The 21524-nt window shown below is 35.4% G+C and overlaps 1 protein-coding gene across 11 annotated transcripts; it reads left to right on the forward strand.

Moving 5' to 3' along the window:
* The first annotated feature begins 499 nt into the window (after positions 1–499).
* Positions 500–21200, forward strand: LOC135115856 (uncharacterized protein F09G8.5-like). Of its 11 annotated transcripts, none has more exons than XM_064032878.1 (13): positions 501–726; positions 2272–2337; positions 2487–2654; positions 3092–3208; positions 3518–3671; positions 6755–6922; positions 7784–7882; positions 10175–10273; positions 11444–11688; positions 13785–13821; positions 14293–14430; positions 14885–15025; positions 15163–21200. In XM_064032878.1, exons 1-13 carry the CDS (start codon positions 647–649, stop codon positions 15271–15273), a joined length of 1623 nt encoding a protein of 540 aa, XP_063888948.1. In that variant the 5' UTR covers positions 501–646; the 3' UTR covers positions 15274–21200. The 11 variants fall into 11 exon arrangements, with proteins under 11 accessions (XP_063888952.1, XP_063888948.1, XP_063888949.1 ...); XM_064032879.1 differs by having other exon boundaries at positions 502–726; positions 6800–6922; XM_064032884.1 differs by having other exon boundaries at positions 503–726; positions 11444–11502.
* The last annotated feature ends 324 nt before the right edge of the window (positions 21201–21524 follow it).

A 21524-nucleotide genomic window follows, 5' to 3' on the forward strand; every position in this document is an offset into this window, starting at 1 on the left:
CTTTATTATATAGTAGTTCTCTCTAATGATGCAGGTAGGGTAGATTGGTGTAGTTAAATCAGACAGTCTAGTTGGGACCTGAATGATTGTTGTTGTTTGAAATTCACTTGCATGCACTGGTGTACGTGAGCGAATGACTCCAGTGTTCCGTGCCGCGGCATACAACGTCATCAGGAATGATTCATAGGACACCACTGACTCTGGGCTTCCCTCGCGCCGTCTGATTCCTGAATGGCACTGTACAACCTTAAAACAAAATGTATCAAAATAATACACTACATAAAACATTTCAATAAATCATTAAAACACACACAAAAAAAAAAAAAAATCAACAGAAACAAAATTTTTCACACACACATTAACATTTATTTCATTAGCTAGCAGCATTTCAACATCGCAACGGACAAGAAAATTGAACTACCCGGATAACATAGCATTATGTCACCTAGCTTAGATACGCCAGCTATTAGTCATATGCCCATATAGACAACACCAGGAACAAAAAGGCTAGAGGAGAATCGAAGGTTAGGACGTGGGAGAAACAGGACCGCCTTTTAGGGAGTATCAGGAGGGCGCAGGTAAACAGAGCAGTCAGGTGTGGCGGTGCTGGCAGCGGTGGTGTGTCTCTGGTGATCATTTCCTCACGATGGTCAAGTTAACAGAGGACATGGTGGTGGCCCGGTCCAGGGGGTCGGATATACACAACGTCAAGAAGCTCAACTGTTGGTGAGTGCAGGAGAAAATGATGTGTGGAAGAGAGAGTGGCGAGAGGAGAGGGCAGGTGTGTGTGTGTTGAGGATGTGTATGCGTGCTCTCACTCACTCATGCCTACACAGTTACTTATTAGAGGCGCTGATAGATGCAGAATGAGCAGTATGATGGTAATTTGCAGCAGTCGTGGCTATATTTGTTCTGTGAATGGAAATCATGGCCTTGTCAAGGTGCTGTGGTAACCAGTGTGTTAGGTTTCATTCATCCAAGACATGTTTTGAGGGAGGTAACAGTACTTTTATGGTGGTGCTGTGTCGGGTGCAAGTAAAGGAAATGTGTGGGGTATTCAGCAGTGATCAGAACCAGATTACTTTGGAATATGTCAAAGTAACAATGCAGCTATGTAGTTTTCATCTAAGGCATGTAGAAATCTAACTGCTTTTATGGTGGTGTTAGATGCAGAAGGAAAAGGGGTAGGGTATTCAGTAATGATCGGCTGGCCATAGAACCTTAAATATACATAACAATGCAAGTACCAGTCATGTAGTCACCCAAAACTCTATATAATGGTGTTATGTCAGATAAAAGTGGAATACAGGGTTAAGATTTGCACCAGTGACAGATCAGATTATGTCAAAGTAAAATGTAAGTATCTGTGCTTCATTATGCATTGAAGATTTTTTTTTTTCTGAATACTAACCACAAGAGATGATAAAAACCAAGATGTTACTCAGGAAGTATTTTTGTATCATATATGTTGCTTAACCATTACTATAACTTCCTGTCACTAGCCCAGTTAGATCATCTTGTGGTTATGGACACACATTCAAGGTTTCCCAGTCGCCATTCTATCCATCATGATCTTCAGGTCTATATTATCACTGTGTTGATAATTGTTATCTGAGAGCTGGACTACTTTCAAATATTTATGATACAAAGAAGCATTTTATAGTTAATGTCTTGTACACTGATGTCTAGTAGTGTTATGATGTGTTGTGAAAGTGTAAGTTTGTCCTTCTGTGGTGTCTGTTTATGTGAGTGATTTATGCACCTTGAAGGTAAACCAGTCATATACATGTGATACATCATACTCCATTCTTACAAGAATGATTCAAGCTGCAGTGTATTGGAACCATCACATATTACTTGTCCAAGTTGTGAAGCAAAAGAAAAACCTGAAGCTGTCACCTGCTATTTGACATTGAGACCAAAGTAAGAAGCAAAGGGAAATTTAGGAGATCATAGTTGATGGGAATGTTACAAAGCCATTGCTGAAATTGTAATTTGAAAAATATGGCTTTTAAAAATCTTAAGCTTAATCCTGTGGTAGTTCTGGATCCATAATTTGTGTACATCATATTACTGGTTATTTTTATTAACTTTAGTCATCTGATAATAGCCTATAAATTGTACAGTTATGTACAATAACTCAGTCTTGAGTCTGATCTCACTGAACTTTTATATACTTGGGATATCAACCTCGTATGCATTTCTAGTCTTGTTTGTAATATAAGTAATACGTCAAAGCATTGTTATGTTACATGATGTGTGTTTCTACAGGGGAAGTGAACTTTCTGATGTATCAGTGGTGAGAAAACTGCCAAACGTTGAAGTTCTGTCGCTCAGGTGAGTAATTATAACCATTTAGTAATTACTTGTGATGGATTACATTATCTAGCTTGACTGTTTGGCCCAACTCCAAGTATAGAAATCTGCCACAAAAATTAAAGATTACATCTGTAATCTTATAGTCTGACAGTTTTACTTTATTTCAGTGTGAATCGCATCAACACACTAGCAGACTTCCAGTACTGCCAAAACCTTCAGGAACTGTACATTAGAAAAAATAACATTACAGATATCAATGAGGTTCTGTACCTTCGTGCACTACCAAAACTCAAGAGTCTTTGGTTAGCAGATAATCCATGTGCAGAATTTGAACAGTGAGTACCTACACATAGCATCAATATTCCAAAGTTGTGCAAAGTTGTGCCTTTGTATCGAGTCATTTCATGCTGACAATTGGTTTCCTGTTATTATTTTAATGGTTCTCTATTATGTATTTAACCTTTTATGGCATGGTGTTGTATGGTACAGTCATGGCCATAAGGCTGGCAACCTGCTGTGTTCACCCCCATTGTGTTCAGTGCTTTTCCAGATTCTTAAGTTTTCTACTTTGCTAATAGTCTCTCTTCAAAGCATGGCAGTTGATAGATTCTTAGTAAATTAGAGAACTTAAGACTGAGGGAAAGTGCTGAATACAGTGGGAGTGAGTACAGCAAATTAGTTGACTATTAACCATGACTGTACAGTTGGAATTGTGCTTCTACATAATCAGTCTTGTTGTGTAAGGTATTCAAGCCTGTATGTGGTGCTACAGGTACCGCCTCACCGTACTTCGAGCACTGCCACACCTGCAGAAATTGGACAATGTGGCCGTGGACTCAGAGGAAGTGCAGAAGGCCATGGTGTGTGGCATTCCTCTCCCAGCTGACAGGTGAGATAGGATGAGACCCTGTAAACTCTTCTTATGTAATCATGTTGACATTATGCAGTTTACAATGAAGAAATTGTAAATGACTAGCATGATCAATGAAGTAAAAATCTAGTTATAGAGTTACAAAATATACGTTGAATTTTGTTTACTTGTTTTCTCTCAGTTTTGTTTAGAATTTGTCAATCTGCATAATTATAAGCCATTTATATCTTTGTTCAGATCCTTTTCTTTTTTATCTCTCCTGAATATAAACCCATCTCGTGTTTACATGAAAGTACATCACACTGTCAAGGCATCGTCTTCCCACAGAGGCGGGGAGGAGAGGGAGATGCCACGATCCAGCAGTGTGGGGGAGTCCCTTAGGAGTGAATCAGGAGGAGGGAGCAGCCTGTCTGACTGCTCCCCTCCTTCCTCCGAGAGACGATATTCCCAGACCACCACCCCAACACGGCCTTCTCAGCAGGTAGGAGCCCCTTCTGTTCTTCCTATTGAGTTGTATTGTTCAGGAAGCCTATATGTTTATGTGGTAGTTGTTCTAAATAAGGAAGGTATTTCATCCATTATAAAGAACTAGGGCATGTATATGTGACCTTTGTATATTTGTAATTCTTGTTTTGATTTCATTCTAGAGGTGACCATGATTATTAGGAGAACTTATGAGTTTTATTGTGATCCATATTAGTTATGTTATTCATAGCATTGGTATTGTTGAAAATATTTTCTCTGCTAATAAGCTAGTAGGTTTTTATAGGCTTTTACATAATTTATAGATGAACTAAAGGATCACTATCAGAACTCTGTATTGCAATTAACTTTTGTCTTAGTGTTGCTTAAGCTCACTAAAAAGTATAAGATGGTGTGCAGTTTTCAAAAGCATTCCATCTAATTATGTAATACTTTGTTAGCTTAACATTCATTCATATGAAGGTGCCACTCAGTGTTGTGTAATAGGTTCTTTGCCCAGTTTTCTTGTTTTTAAGAATCATAGGGAAGATTTTTCCAAGTCTTTCTTCTACATGACATCAGCATTGCAAAAGCAGGGTATGTTTCTTGTTATATTCACCTGAACTGTGTACCATATGAAATCACCAGAAGCACTAGTTACTTTGACATGAAAAGTACCTCATGATTTATTTACTGGCATTTTTCAAAATCCTGACAGCTCGTGTTATATCCAAGACCCTTGTTCTTCACATTTTGTGACTTGTCAATGTATATTCATAAAATTCTTTTTCACAGTTCAGTATTGTCCTGAAAATTGCATTTTGTATTACATTTTGTTTTACTGCTTAATTTCCATGACCAAAACCTTTATTTTATATACATTTAGCCTTTTCACAAACAAGTGAGATGTCACACAAGTAAAAGCATGAATACAGTTCAACTTTTGTAAATTCTCACATAAAAGACAACAGCATGCTAGCCATGATTTTGAGGGAGACTTATGCCAGAATGAGCATGCAAGCTCTTATGGGCATGTGTGCTAGTTTTACTCAGCACCATTGGATACTGTGCCATATTGCAAGAGTTGATTGCAGTGATGTTTCAGAATCAAGCATTTTATCTGTTGTTCCTTAGTGTCTAGTGGCATCTTGAATACAGAAATGGAAATTTAGTTATTTGTGCAGTTTATTATTTCCCATTATTTTGTTCTAGAGAAATTTTTTTTCAGTTAAATAGTACTTATAAAAATTTCTTATACTTATGTTATATAATTTCTTAAAGTATAATCCACTTGTTTTTCATTTTAATACTACATAGATACTTTTTACATGGAATCATATACTAGTTAGGATAAACAAATATTGTAAAGTCTGAATATTTTTGGGTTAGAAAGAAGCTGTTTTGAGTGAAGTGAGTTGTGATGTCCGACCTAGAGGCCGGTGAGTACCCCCCTATGAACAGAACACCAATAGTTGCCTTCACTCTTACTCCTCCACAGGTGTCATCTACATAGGTTCTCTTAACCCCTTCTCTTCCTGTGGCAAATAGTGTGACTTTCAGTATTGCATTTGAATTTGATATTAATTCTCCACATAGATTTTTCACTTCACCATGAACCCAGTGTAGATTTTTGTACAGAAATTTGTGTAAAAAAAAAAAAAATTGTGATGAATTTTATTTGATTGGCAAATATTAAACAAAACAGCAAAAGGTGAATAGGTCGCTCAGAAGGTTTTGATTCATAGTAAACTACAATCCAGTCTGAAATGAAAGATCATGCAAGAAAGAAAAACAATGCATATAGATATAAAACAAAATCTTATTTATCCCAAGTGACATATGAAATCATATTAGGTACTATCTGTATGCCATGTATACTTCATTAAAATGTGAATTGAAGTTCATATTAATCACTGAAAAAGACAAGACCTTCTGAGTGTATTTTTGTGTAAAATTGATATGTACAAAAAAAGCTGTAGGTGGCAAAATTGTAAAAAGAAAAGTATGAAAACAGTAAAAGTGAAGGGTATTAAAACTAGTGAAATTTGTGAAAAAAAAAAATCCAAAATAGAACAACAAATTTTAAATGTTTTAATATCATAGTATAGTAAAACCCTACTATATGGCATTCAATACAGAGATACTTATCCAATACAATCATAAATCATTAAGTTTGAAACTTCTCAAATACTAGTCATTGAAAGGGAATTAAATAAACATTACCTGTAACATTGCGCAGGAATACAATTTTCCACATGCTAACCTTAATTGTTCTACAGTAAATGTAATGTTCCACACATCAGACCTATTGTGAATGTAACTATATTTGTATTTTAAACATGTGAAAAGCAGAGACATTTGCATATGTCTAGACAGTATGAAAAACATTATAAAAATCCTCATAAAATATGTATAGCCAAATATAAGGGGTTTTCTGTATATATGATACGTTTGTATTTCTTAGGGTGTAGTCATTATTTTGCTTTTTATAATCTAAGCACAAATTCCTCATATCTTTTGAATCACTTCTTTCCTGACTTATGTTCTGTTTTAATATTCACAATTCTTGTATTGTTTACATTGTATACTGACAATTTCAGTGATTTACATTTAGCGTGTATTATATTGTAGTTCGAAAAATAACCCTTGTTACTGTATCCTTTGTATCTCTGCAGTATCTTGAAATTTCATTTATAGTGCACCTATCTCTGTACTTTAGTTTGTAGTTTTGCATGGCTTTCAGTTTGAGTGAATTTTCCATATATTTTCTCAGTCTTGATTTAGTTTGAAGTAATGTAATGGCCCCCTTCTTTTCTAGTATCATCATGTTTTCTGTAGACTAATAATTATTGACGAACTTCCTTTGCTGCCCTCATTTATGATTCCCTCATTTCTGCAAATATTAAAACTTAGGTTAAGTATTATATTTATAGAATAAGAGTTGTAATGTAACAATTTGCTATTTGTTCAAATTAATTTAAATTCATAATTTCTACATGTAATCCAAGTTTTAATGAAAGTAAATTCAATTGTAACTCAGAACTTTTTAAACATCTAGCAAATTGTGATGCAGCAGATCTGTAGATGTTTGGGATGTTGCAGGATGTCTATGAGCAGTCCTTGGATGACGGGTATGAATACTCTCAGAATGTGTACGACGACGATGATGAGCAGCCAGTCACTCGCCGCCAGCAGGGTTATGGCCAGTACGCTGCATCCGACTCCGAACGAAGGATCTCCCAACACTCCAACCATGGATCCTCGCCTCAGGTACTAACTTGATTCCTGTTTTCTCCTTCACCTCACACTCCTAGGGTTGTTTCCATGCAGGAGGAAGGATTGGACTTCATTTCTTCTGCAACTTGTGCATCAGGGAATCTTAGAAGCATCCATTTATGCATGTGGTGGTGTATGAGTGTGATGTTGAGGTCTTTTTTTTTTTTTTTTTTTTTTTCTCTCCCTCCTTTTCATATCTTAAGCTTTTTCATGTAATCTTTATGTAAGAAAATTTTAGTGTAATGTGATAAGCTAGTATAGTCATGTATGAGTATCTGTGAGGTCGATTTAGTTGTATGGATTTTGTAAAGAAAGGTGCATAGATGCTTGGGTGACATGCTGGCAGATCAGTTGGTATCTTTAGTTTAAAGTGCAGAAATGTTGTAACCATGTTGAGTGATCCTAAGTCAGATGCATCTGACTAATCCTGTATATTTTATCACTTGTATTTATTTCCAGAATTTCTCTTGTACTTAATCATGTTTGTCTTCAGTTAGTTACAAACAAAACACACATTCAGGTGGAGGTGACTGATGCTGTAAATATACTGGGATTTCTGAATTGCAAATAATGATGTAACATTTCTTTTAAAATACTTGAACAAGTCATATATATATATGTAGTCTTCCTGTTTGATCAGGCACTTCGTTAAACATTTAACTCACTGTGCTTACTAATTCTGTATACAGTGAAAATTAACCGGAAAAAAAATAAACATGTGCTGAACCTGATATAAAACAAAGCAGTAGTCACACACCAGGACCAAATAGCACATGAGGGAGTAAGGGAGGTACTGAGGGTGAAGAGGGTGGAGACAAGAGTTGAGGTACAAGGTGGGCGGTGTATACATTGCAGCAGTATTATGGAGGGAGGAGAACAAGTCAGCAGAGACACCAGCAGTTAACCTCTTCAATAGGACAAACGCAGTACACAAGGAGGCTCCCCGTCAGTCAGGTGAGGCCAAGGGTGCCACACACATGCTTGCTTGGAGTTGTCCTTGGATCAAGTGTCATCATTCTTGTTGAAAAAAACTAACATAGCACCAGCTAGTCCTGTTCTGTCACCAGCTTATTAACATGGAGGGGCTTCCCATGTCTGCATGCTGTCTTTGTGAGATCCACAGGGAAAATGAGAAGACATGCCACACAAACCAGCACTGTCATCAAGTAGGTCAGACGTGTTGACAGTGTGCTTCTGTATCCTGGCACGTGGGACTCCAAAAGCTCATATGGGTACCTTGTTTGTTAGTCTCTTCCCATGTCTCATAAACAGAAATAGCTTATAGGTAATAGGTTGTGGGTAAATGTCAATGCTGTCAGGATGATCTGGGCTTCAGCTGCCTCTGAAACCACCTAGACAGTGTCCAGTCATCTTCTTCAGCAAGCCTTGCTTATGTGTGCTTCGTTTCAGATCTTGTATCTTAGAAGAGTCCTTAATGTTTGTAGACTTCTCTAATTAGCATTTACTAGATATCATACATGCGTCTCAGCTGTATTGTGTCTGGTGTTTGACACACACAGTGTTGTTAAAACTTCAAGGGTATTGTTTCCTTATTAGAATGATACCATTCCAATGGAAAGAAACTGATCATTCAGAATTAAAAGTGAAACTCAAGTTACTATTATTAGAAAATTTAAAGAGAAAATAATGAGATTGAATTATCAGAAAAGTGATTGTTCCTATTTAACCTGACTTAGAGGAAGATCTTTTCAAATTGTTTGTATATTCATCTTAGAAGCCATTAAAACAGTCCAGTAAAGAGTTTTAATTTATATATATATATATATATATATATATATATATATATATATATATATATATATATATATATATATATATATATATATATATATATATATATATATATATATATATATACACATATATATTTGTATGTTAAGGTGTGTGTGTGTGTGTGTGTGTGTGTGTGTGTGTGTGTGTGTGAGATTCACCCATCCACATAAATATCATGAGCTGGCCATATGATTGCTAGCTATATTCTTCCAGTGACAGTGTAGAGCTCGTTTGGTCCAATTCATGGGTAAGACAGTGACATTTCACACATCACATACCTCTTTGTCTTGCTGAAGGAGGAGCATAGCTTTCTGCTCAGTGGAAGTGTGAAAATGAGTCTACCAAGTGAGAGCCAAAGACTTGACCACTGAGCTCATGAGCAGTGGATGTGTGCAGCTTATTTTAAATACTTTTAAGTTGAGGATAGGAAACACATCACTGTTGGAATCTTATAATCATGCACATATGTTCAAGATATAAGGAGTGTGTGTAACAAATAGCAACCAATGTACCTGAATTAATGGTCTTTTTTTAGATAACTCAATATTAGATGTGGATGCTCTCATTGTAAAAGTTTTCCAGTGATTAGTAACAAAGATTTGAAGATTTTGTCATTGGGGTGCCAATCTTTCTATTTACTAGCACATTTACAGTAAAATTACTTTTTTTCTGAACCTTAGACATTCGATAATCCCATGAGTGGCTTTATTCTGTGTGTGTGGATAAAAATGCTCATGAACAATAAGTGTTGATTATTATTAATAAATTAGTTTGCACCATAATCTCACTTTCATTACTGATCACAAGGAGATTCAGAATCAAAGATTGAAGGAAAAACTCTTACTCTAAGGAATTATTTGTGTATCTGTGAAATGCAGTACCTTCTTTATCTAAACCAATATCTTCAAGTGTTCAAAACAATTAGACCGACCTGGGCTGGGATTAAACAAAATATTTATGTTAGAAATGTTTTACTTTCATTTAGAGTTAAACAGATGAATTCCTGACCAGTGGAATATAATCACTAGGAATTATTTGTGCAAAACGTGTGAAAAGTTCATGTAAACTTTGAAAGCTTCAGCATCTGTATATTTACCTTCTGGTTCAGACAAAAAATAATTTACAGTATTTGTGTTTAATACTAGTAATTCGTGTAATGTCTTGTAATGTCCTTTTCCTTAAAGTGTTTGAGTATGCAGTTGTCTTCTTTTTTGCATAATACTTAATTGTACTTTTAAACAGTTTTTGTCAAACACCTTGGAAATTTTTCTAATATATTGAAGATTTATAGCTCAGACTGATACTGCTTTGCTGTTTTATATTTAGTATTATTCACTTGCTTTTAGTAATAAGAAATGTTCCTATTATTATGCTGTGGTCTATAATCTCTTAAAGTATAAATGCTCTGTGCTTACCTTTATCATGCAAGTTACTGCACTAATGTAATAACAGGCACCAGGTGGTTACCAGAACGCCAACACAAATGGTCACTACTACCGGGAAGCTGACAGCAGGGAGAGACAACACCAGGAGTCTTACTACCAGCCACAGGTCTGCCACTCTCCAGTCACCTCTCTAAGGCTGCCACTGGTGTTGGTACTACTGGTTCAGTCTTCACTAATGCCATTGCTAAAACACTTTCTACTAACATCATCTTTTGTCTCCTCAAACTTATTAATAGATTTCTCCTGAGGTCTATCACAGGTTCACTTTGTTGCAGTGGTTTGGCAGGTGTTGTTTTTGCTTGGGAGAACACTGGTGGGCTGTTTTTAAAATGTCTAGATAACTAACTACTCCTTATTTTTCACTTAAGTGTCTAGAGTTGGTGATCCAAGGATTACCATCTTTACCTGTAGTATGAGTGATTTGTATTTCTTTGTAAAATAAGTGTGTGCCATAAAGGTAATATTATCATGAATTTTCCTAGGCATATTTTATCAGAATCTACAGGCATGTATGATTTGGGTGTTTGTCTCTTAACAATCTTGCATGTCTGCTGTATGGCACAGGCATGCCACCTCATTTCTAAGCAACAAATTTTCAAATGAGATAAGGTTTGATTAAAAAACAAAAGTTTGGTGAAACACAAGGGATGTCCTGTAGTATTTTGATATTTGACATATTTCTAATGCTATTGTTAAACAGATATGGAAATGCTAATTCCATGGGTAGGATGTGCTAGAACTATTGTGGAAGACTGCAGTTGTGCGAGTGGAAAATGGGATGTGCTATATTTGAGGTTTCTTAGTTCTTAATGTTTAAGCAATGCATATATTGCAGATTTCATAATATGGATTCAGAGAAATTTTGATAATTTGTAATTGACTAACTAGATTGGAAGGGTGTGAATGGAATGCAGTTTTCTCCTCTGATTACTAGATTTTGTTTTTTGAGACTGAATCCCTTATGCTCATTTTACAGTGAAAACAAAAATTATGAATCTTCCCAAATTATTATGTTTTGATGTGTATGGGTAGTGTGGTATCTTATATTGCTCAGAACTTGTAACAATAATTTAAACTGGTAGAGATTGTGTCTTTGATATCTCACGCAAAGGTAAAGAAGCTACAGGAAATGAGACTTTAATAGCATCATAAAGAGAGAGTGAGGGAAGTGAGAGAAAAAATAAACTTATGATTGGTGAATATTACCAGTTCCTCTGTGCCACTTGGTGTTGTCACAATATGTTCAGTTACTGCAGTGTTCCCTCCTGTATTGCAGAGTCCATCGCGTCGCAACAGCCAGATGGTTGCCGAGGAGAACCATGGAGACACACGCGGGTACATTACATCACCTGAGTCCTCTTGCACTCACAATGCTGACTATGAATTCGACTCACGCAATGCTAACTACCTGAGCCGGGAGGACACGGCTCCCAGGTACACCAGCGGCACTAACAACTTTCCCCCCACCCCAGATAATTCTGACAACAATGCCACTAACAACAACCCACAATGCCCCCTTCAGTGAGTACACCCTTGTCGTGCATGGTGACTGCTGCACCCACCCACCCACCCACCTCACTCCTGCATGGGACCCGTGACTGCATGACGCCCTGCCGCAGCACCAGCCCCCTGGCGGTGGCGGGTGACTGGCCAGGCACGGTGGTTGTTGGTGGTAGTATTTGTTTGCTGTTTGCATATTGATGTCTTAATTTTTTCCCAGCCATTTCAGTGCCAACCTTCCTTATTGTGTGTGTTTTGTGAAAAGAAATAGGTATGACTGCTTTGATATGAATGTGCTGAGTGTGTGATTTTCTTTTTATTCTATATGATAATGCAGCAATTGTGCAACATTTGGAGGATCAAAGTTCCCTGAGAGCATATATATATATATATATATATATATATATATATATATATATATATATATATATATATATATATATATATATATATATATATATATATATATATATATATATATATATATAATCTTTTAGTAATTAGCTCTGCAATGAATCATTATTATTATTACTTTTTCAGTACATGCACCATCTAGGATTTAGATTTATAACAGGTAACCATGTACTTGTAGTATCATAGGATAATACATACCTTGGAGTTTGCCAGTCTCCCTAGGAACATTATGAAGTTTTACTCCATGAATATCAATTCACTTACCAGTGGAGCCATGAAACGGTGTTTTCTTCAATACTTCAACCCATTTTAAAAGCTAGACCACATCTACCACAGCTATTCTGTGAAATTAAAGATCTACTAACATTATTTTTATGTGCCAGTTATAAAAGAGCAAGATTTCTGTAGAATTAAGACAGCAGGAGACAGAGTGCATTTCTGGTTCTCTTAGAGATTTGCCTCTACAAGTAAAATAGTATAATTGAATTGCTTTTATTTATTTATTTATTTATTTATTTATTTATTTATTTATTTTAGCAAAACCTTTTGAAGACCCTTCTCTGCTTTACCATCAAATTCTTCACCAAAGCAGTAGCGGACCTGCGGACAGATATTCACTGATTCTTGCTTTGTCTATTGATTGTGCAAATTTCTGGCAAAGATTATTCCAACACCATCTGGATCATGCTTATTGTAAAGAAAGTCCAAATGATGTTTGGTCAGTATATGGAGCTTGGCATCAAGCTCCTGGAAATGGAGGATATCATAGTGGATCAGTCAAGCCATTGAAATCACTTGTGTCTTCCCACGTTTTTTCACTTCCTCAAACATTGTACTTGTGTAGATTGTGACAAAATTCCAATCTGATATAAAGTATATGTTTGAATAAGTGTCTTAGTAGCTCTTGTATGGCAATGACCTATTTACTTATTATGATCCTAACTTTTCATATCTTATCTGTTTTTTATTGCTGTTATTGATTATTTATTTTTTTAATGTTCTTTCTCTGAATGTGATAAATATATGAATCCTCATCACCACTTGGATAATGAGAAACACAGCCTATGTCCCTAGGACAAAACCACCCTTGTTGATTCTTAACAATCAGCATCATAAATAGGCATATAGAAACCTAATAATAATTATAATGATGAAATAGAAGGGTATAGCAGGAGAGGAATTATGAAAGAGAAGTTTGTGAGGTGTGCAGTTATTTACTTGTTAGGGAAGCAATCATACTCGCAAGGTAGAACTGCAGACTTGTTATGATCATCCTCTTGGAAGGATATTTTTCCTCGTTATGATAATATATTATCAGAAATGTATGGTCACAGAGAAGAAAGAAGTATAGGTAGTCTGTTTAATGAGTGAAAGAATAACATAACTTACATGTTCAAAGAAAAATGTGTTCTCTGCTGATGACAAGTAGAGCAGTTTAACAGCTTTGAAAATATGCATATCTTCCCTTATTTCTTACACTTGACAGTCATTAAAATTAACTGATTATGATATTTGCTGTTGAATGCTTGTAGAAACTTCACATCTTTCATTTCAACATGGTCTAACCAGAAGCTGTGCTGAGTAAGTAGTTTTATGTTCTTTGACCAAATTGATACATTTCTAACATCTTTTTAGGACCATTTTTATGTAAATTTTATAGCCAAAGCTCAGTTTGTTAAAGCCCTTTACCTTTCTCCTGACAGCCGGCGCTACAGTCAGGAGCCACGAGACCACCGATGGGTGAGTTCAAGTTGGCAGTTCTTGTAGGGATGCTCTTCTTACTATACATTTTGATGGGATTTTGCTTTCTCTTTTTCATACAGACAGTAGGTAGGATGTTCATTATTAATTTACTCCTCTTAACAGGAGTAATTTTAGTATGAATTTTAGTAACATTTTGTCTTCTCTTCTTCACAAATAATGACCAGAAAGTTATCCCTCAGTCAGTTTTTTTTTTTTTTGACCACAGCGGTGAGATTTCAGTAGGGACATATGATTTTTTTTATAATTTGAATAACAAAGCATGAATTAAAACAAAAGAAGAGACTGATGAAACTGCTTGATGTTTTGATGCACTTTATTTTAGATTTCACTTGTATTTCAAAACCATTAACAGTATCAATAAATATTTATTGAAATTACATCTTCTCTGTGCACTACTGTTATTACTGTTAAGATAGACGTGAGAACAGTCTGTTGTTTTTCATGAAGTGTGAAGTTGAGGAGCGTGAGCGTGCATACAGTCGTGGGGATGGCTATGGGTACGCTTCACCACCCTCTGAGGTGCAGCAGCCCTCCCCTGCAGCCTATGAGCAGAGAGCAGTGTCCCAGGAGCCTCGCTATGCCAGAGTGAGCGCTATGTTGAATCTCGTTTTGCTGAATACTAAATTTTTATAAAATTTATCATGTAAGTCCTCAGGTTGACAATTAAAGAGAACCTGACAAAGTTATGTAGATGAAGTTGAATTTTGTTGCTTTCATTTATGTTCATCATTAATGTGTTTCATGTGGAGGCAGACAGCATGCTTTAATCCTCAGTAAATGAAAATGTCATAATTTGTCTCAAGCCAAAAAGATTCAGAGGATTCATTACACTAAGGAATGTGAAGAAGAAGGAATGTCCAAGAGGAATTTTGATACTTCAGGGATTATAATAGCTGTGTATGTAAAAAAATACCTGCAAACTTTTCTCTGTGGTTACTTATGCTGATATTTCCATAGTGGATGAGTATTAGAGATGCCTGTAATGGCATTTCTATACTTATTTATTAACCTTCTATTTTATTACCTTCTTCATTTACAGCAGGGGGAAAACAGAGCAGTGCAGCAAAACTATGATAATGCATACCGACAGGCAGAGCAACAGATGGACTCTGCCACCAGATCTGTGACATCAGAACGCTCCTCTCCAACCAAACCTTACCCTGCCAGACCAAAGACTCGGGTGAGTTGAAGAGGTTTGACAGGTCTCTGCATGACTGAAAAGAAACTGAGGAGGCTCAATAAATATCAAAATAGAAAACTTTGCATGGTATAATAAGTATTATGTATTGATGTGTTGTTTTTTCCTCCTTTTATCAGAATGCAAATTTACTGTCTGCTGTTCTGTGTCTGGTGAAAGAGTTGGATTACACCAGTCTGGAGGTTGTGGAGATGGCCGTGCGCTGCCGCATGGAGGAGCTCGATGACTGAGTGTGAGTGGAGCAGCCATCCTTTTTACTGGTGTGTGCTGCTGGCCTTCTTGGAGCTTGTGGGAGTGGTGAGTCATGTCTGTGCCTGGCAGCTGCTAAGGAAATTTATATAAAAACTGCTATGTTGCCTTTTGATTTATGGCATAAAAAGAGATGAATGGTACTTAATTTTTGTTACTTTAGAAAATTTAAATACAGGTTGTATTACAATGCATTAGTTTATATTATTGAACTGCAATATGTGATGATATGTCCCCAGGCTACAGAACTCCCATTTTACTCCCTTTTTTTACCCAAACGTAATATTCTTGCAAAGAATCTCATACACTAATTCCTATGGGATCTAACACCCTAACAAGAGACTTGTAGAACAGCAGAATCTCTTCTAACTTGCATGAAGGATTTCCTCCGTGTGTAGAAAACTTGGTGATGTTAATGGTTTATGATTCTCTTGAAGCTTTAACATTATGTTCTCGGATACTAGTACCTTAATAGATCTTTTTAAGTTAATATTAGATATTTGTTATTTTTCATTTAGTACATAGTTATGTTATTAACAGTACAAGGTGTACACTAAATACCACTGACTGTTTTTTTTATAGTTAGTAGTTTACATGTTTTTGCAAAAATTGTTCAGATAAAGTAGGCAAGGCTGATGGGAAAATATTTCTTAGATTCCTAGAAGTGACTGGTCAGAAAATACTATTTGCTGGGAATAATGTAATCTTTTGAGTGAAAAATTTAAAGTTTGAACATTTATTACTTATATTTTCATGATTTTTTATTTCAAAATAGACAAATTTTAAATTTTAAACCCGCAGTGGTGTAGTATAAACAAGCAAAGCATTTTATGCATTCATGAGAGTTGTTGAATTCCAAGTAATTCAAGTATGACTGAGCTACACAAAGATAATTGAATACATTAGGAGAGTAAGCAGTAAGGAATGTTAGGACCACAAGATGCTATTTCAGTGAAAAATCAGGTTATGACAATGCCAGGCAATCATGCAAGAAATCATACGCTAAATCAAATGCAAGTGCAATCATTGATTATGGTGATATCTTAACAAAGTGATACATATATTGCCCATTGTGGCTTCTTCCACTGATGTGTGTTCATGTTCATCCTACTCTGTATCAGCAGTATAGTGGGAGGGAAGTCAAGCCTCCAATTTGGTGCATGCTTTCATTGAGTCAAGGACTGTGGACTGAAAGCCCATTCATTAATTTCCTTTGTAAGGAAATTGTTTTGATTCCATTTGTTTCATATTTTCAAATGGTGGCCATTCACTATACAGTGATGAGTCTCTTGTTTCACAGGTGGCTGCCAGTTTATCTGTCCCTGGCTGGATAGGTGGTTTGTTTTATTATTTTCCACACTGGTTGTGAGGATCATTGTTGACAAACTTACTCCATTTTTTTTTTTTTTCTCTCCAGCTACTTCCTTCAGGTCCTGTGCAATAGCATTGTCTCATGTTGGTCTTGGTCATCTGCATTTCTTTTCTTTTTTTCTAATTTAAAAAATTTAATTTAACTTATTTTTTTATTTCTAGATAACATTGAGGATGTAGCATCTTCCTATTATTTAGTGATTTCCACTGGAATTTTTGTCTTAATTTGTTATAAACATTTAACTGCATAATCATTGTTAATATATATTAATTTTTAAATAGTAAATCAAAGAAAGGAAAGGTAAATGTTTTAGGTGACAAGCCAACAATACCAAAGGCTTCAGCAAGCAGAAATGGAAGGGTGTTCAGGTGGTGATGTGATAAGGACCATTCCTCATTTTTTTTATTTTGTACAAAGCCACAAGTAACCTCATCCAGAACTGGTTAAGGTTGCTTGAAAAATATTGAATTCTTGTAAACTTTCAGTGTTTTGTTGCCTACCAGATTTGTCAACATCCGGCCAATTGGAGATAAGAAATACTTTAATGAATGAGTGGTTTTAGCTTTAGTAAATGTGCAATTTTAATTTATTTCTGTATGGCTCTAGGAATAAGATAAGACATTGTGTCTCTATACAGTGTCATGCTTTTATACTGAATTGTTATTTTTGAAATTAATGCTTTTTAGTGAGTTTAGTTTATATCTGAGCCAGACTTTGCCAGTAATACATGTAATGTTCAGATGCCTCTACCACCAGCAGGAATTAAAAGGCTCAGGTTTGTGTGCTGAAGATGAACAGTGCAGGTACTGCATTGGTTGTCTTGTATCAAGATTAAAAGGTATATTCTATCTGACTGATTTGATTTTTTTTTTTTTTTTTTTTTTTTTTTTTTTTTACTGTAGCCAATAGTTACTTTGATCTTGTCTATGCAGCTGTTTTATGTGGTTACTCTGTAGGTTGTATTGTTGTGCACTCATAGCTAGAAAATTGTGGCACTTAATGTTTATTATTGCACTGTGTCGATTTAGATGATGATCATCTTGAAACCTAAGAGGAAATACTTTGATTTCAGAGTTCTCTGAGAATTATTAATAATGAATACCATTTGTGTTTTATGTATAGAAAACAAATTATTCTCCAAAGCATTATGTACGATTAAGCAAAAATAAAATATAAGATATGTTTCCTAGAACACATCAACTTAAGGATTACTCTCACAAAGTCCATGTTATGGTTCATACACAATCTTAGATAATTCAGCTCCCTCTGTTAGTCCTGCATCTTGGCATTCATAAAGTAAAACAGATTGGAAGTTTTTGCAAGACATGTATTCATCTGCTGTTATATGAATCACATTAGCATCAATTCCTGAAGTAATATCTTAGTATTAATAGATGTAAATGCATATGATTAGTCAAGCTGTATCCATATCTGCAGTAAATGTGACCAAAGTTCTCTGTCTGAATGAGTAGGAAATCAAATCAATAAGTATATATACATAATAAAATTATTTTGTACTGAGTGTTTAGGTGTGGCTGCTGTGGGTATTCTCTTGCCCATTGCTCTGCCACATTAGTCTCAGTAGTCATCTTTCTGTCTGATAATTATCTACTGCTTCAAGTTCACTGAATACATGGCTGTCTTTAATAAAGATCAATATTTTGTTTCTTTGAGGACAATAGCAATGATTTTAGTGTATATACTGCAACACTTGACACTGGTGTTTTCTGACAATGGTAAGGTCATACAGTGACCAGCCATGGCTGCACATCACAGCTTAGGTGGAGGCAGTCAACCAGTGTCACTTCTGGTCATCATCTGCAAATGAAAACTTCCCCTCCTGCATCTGCCACACATCCTCGTGTGCTTTGCAGTCATGAGAAAGAACTTATGATGGAAAAAAATTTATATTAGAAGAAAAGGCCAATAAAGAATCATTAATTGAAGGTAACAGTATTCTAAGATCATCTTAGGCATGGTGCAGGTAGATTTGGTACGACAGTGGAAAGCCGAACTCCTGAAGGGGCCACATTTAAATGCTCAGTACAAAATAGATTTACTATTGTACTGTATAAGAATTGGAAGAAATGTATTCTAAATGAATGTTGAGAAGTGGAACTGTGTAATATTAGCAGCTTAATATTCACCATCTTCAGTACTTTTACTTTCTTTTCTGCCATTATTGTAACTATGGAACTTGTACTGTTATTGCAAATTAACTAAACAATTGAAGTTGATTTGGAACTGTGTATAGGTCTTCATGAGTAGAAGCTTCCTTGTGTGATGATAAATGTTATGTCTGCAACCGGTAGTGTTCAGGGGAGACCAAATATTATAGTGGAGTTGAGTTATGGGACCAGTCACACTAGAGCCCCTGAGGAGATGGTTATGGGCTGCTGTTGGGGTTATTATAACATGAGGGATGAGATTATTCATTTAATTAAATTTCTGTTTAAGTTGTCTCCCTGTGACATTGTTTTTCATTGTCTGTCTTCATTACCATTTTTCCTTTGACTGTGCACCATATGATCCTTGATGTGTGGTGCTTTCTTGATTTCTATTAACTTGACTAAGGGCCTTAAAACTTGTGCTGAAATTATCTTACATTGCCTTCCTTTTATATATATATATATATATATATATATATATATATATATATATATATATATATATATATATATATATATATATATATATATATATATTACACAATTACACAAAAGTATACTAATGGTTGACTGATATGATTTGAATAATCTTGACTTCTATTTTGTACTCAATGTGCTGATTTGCTTCTTGGTGAATGTTGTTTGTTTGTTTGTTTAGTGTTGCATTCTCAGAATTCAGTTTTGTGTGGTACAGTGATGATTTTTGTTTTGGCATTTGTAAGACACTGGCTGACTGAAGATATATTTGGAGGAGCTGTTGAGTTGATTTTTTTTTTTTTTTTTTTTTTGTAGTTTATCACAAACCAATTATTAAAACATAATATAGATATGATATAACTCTGCTGTTTATAAGTAAGGGTTTATTGAAAACTATTGTTCCTATTTGATCAGTGACAAAATATTAATTGGTATTAGATAGCAATCGGAAATTATAATTTTTTATTGGCTACTACATGATTAGATATATAATGGTGATGTGCCAGTGATGTCCAGACTTTTATGAATGTGCTTTGGTGTGTGTGTGTGTGTGTGTGTGTGTGTGTGTGTGTGTGTGTGTGTGTGTGTGTGTGTGTGCTAGCATAAGGAGATGTGGTAACTATTCAGTGAGTCAAGATATCATTTCCTTTACCTCACAAAAAAGGAGATGCTTCCTCACCTACTTTTAGCTTGCATTTTTTATATGGTACCTCTTACCTTGGCAACCTCATGATTCCATGTCACTATAATGATGAACAAAGATTATATTAAAAAAAAAACATTATTTTATTTAGAATGCCAGAAATTACATAAAAGTGTTTAAAAAAAGATGAAGTTTCAAAATGCATCAAGGGGTGAATGTGTGTGAAAGGAAGATGTATCCAGTAAAGTATTTTGTTGGATTGTGATAAATTCTTAATTGCATAAAACTGTAATTTGATAAAATGTGCAAAAAAAATCTAGTAATTTATAAAAGTTTGATTATATTTATGCATCCTCTTGTTGTTTTGTGTGCCACCTCACTAGCTTGAGAGGAGGCCAGATATGTATAAGATTATTATTATTATTATTATTATTATTATTATTATTATTATTATTATTATTATTATTATTATTAATTGTTGTTATCATACAGCTAATCTACCAAGGTCATCTGGATGTTGATTGTAACATTCTTTAGTGTTTCAAGGCTTGAGTTGCTTTGTGTTGTGAGGGTGGAGGCAAGATGGCCACAGAGCCACACTGGGCCTTGGTGTCACCACTCTGGGGCAGCTCAGAAATGCTGGAATGCTTTGTCTTATCTGTAACCAGTTTGATTGATCTGTGATTCATAGTTTAAGGGCTAGAAACTTAAATATATATTAGATGAGCATATGTATACTACAACTTAGCTAGTGAACAGCCACATCTTCAGAACTGTGTGCATTGGCAGTGTAATAGAAGGGCTATTGTGCATTTTCAGTTTAGTTTACTTCATTTTTCCATTGAACAGTTATTTCCTCTCCTATCATCAATACAAGATGGTGGAATGTTCCACTCATATTTTGCTCCTGTATGCGTCAGAACATTGTGGTAATACTGTTAAAACTGCTGCCTGTTGTGTGAAGCAAGAAGCGATAAGGAGGCAGCCACGGCCTGAAGGTTGTTGTGATAGACTGACGTGTTAGGCATCAAAGGGAATGCAGGTCACACCACTCAAGTATTGGTAACACTAGTGACCATACTGCATCTGTGTAGGTTTGTGATTCTGTCTTTTACTTGCTACATCCTGGGTGGTTTGAGGCATGGACAAATAAGATTCATAACTTCTTTAGGATCTTATCTTATTGAATACATAACTTATGTAATAATACTGATAGAAAATAATCACAAATAAAATTAATATAGATGATGTAAATATATTTCTATCCCAGTTTTTCTTCATGTGTCTTTATGACGATAGTTAATCATAGGAAGGAGAAAATACAGAAGCAAGTAGGGAGTTCCAGAGCGTGAATTACCAAAACTCTTGACCACAAGCTAGCAAGTAGTAACAGCTTGTTAAGACTAAATCACTAATGACTATTGGACTCTTAGACTTTGCTTCGGCGAGCCTAAAGAGCAATTGGAACAGGCACCTGCACGAATGACTAACACGATGCCGATGAATTACTCTCGGTGTTCATTAGAATCGAGCACAGAGAGAGGTAAACTACTCCGGCGTTTCACTCGCCGT

This window comes from Scylla paramamosain, chromosome 30 (assembly GCF_035594125.1).
Source record: "Scylla paramamosain isolate STU-SP2022 chromosome 30, ASM3559412v1, whole genome shotgun sequence".
NCBI classification, from domain to species: Eukaryota; Metazoa; Arthropoda; class Malacostraca; order Decapoda; family Portunidae; genus Scylla; species Scylla paramamosain.

Coding starts and splice junctions, on each gene's coding strand:
- LOC135115856 (XM_064032878.1), top strand. CDS start 647: ATGGTCAAGTTAACAGAGGACATGGTGGTGGCCCGGTCCAGGGGGTCG. Junction 2,655..3,091: donor CCATGTGCAGAATTTGAACA/GTGAGTACCTAC, acceptor GTGGTGCTACAG/GTACCGCCTCACCGTACTTC. Junction 6,923..7,783: donor ACCATGGATCCTCGCCTCAG/GTACTAACTTGA, acceptor TATACATTGCAG/CAGTATTATGGAGGGAGGAG.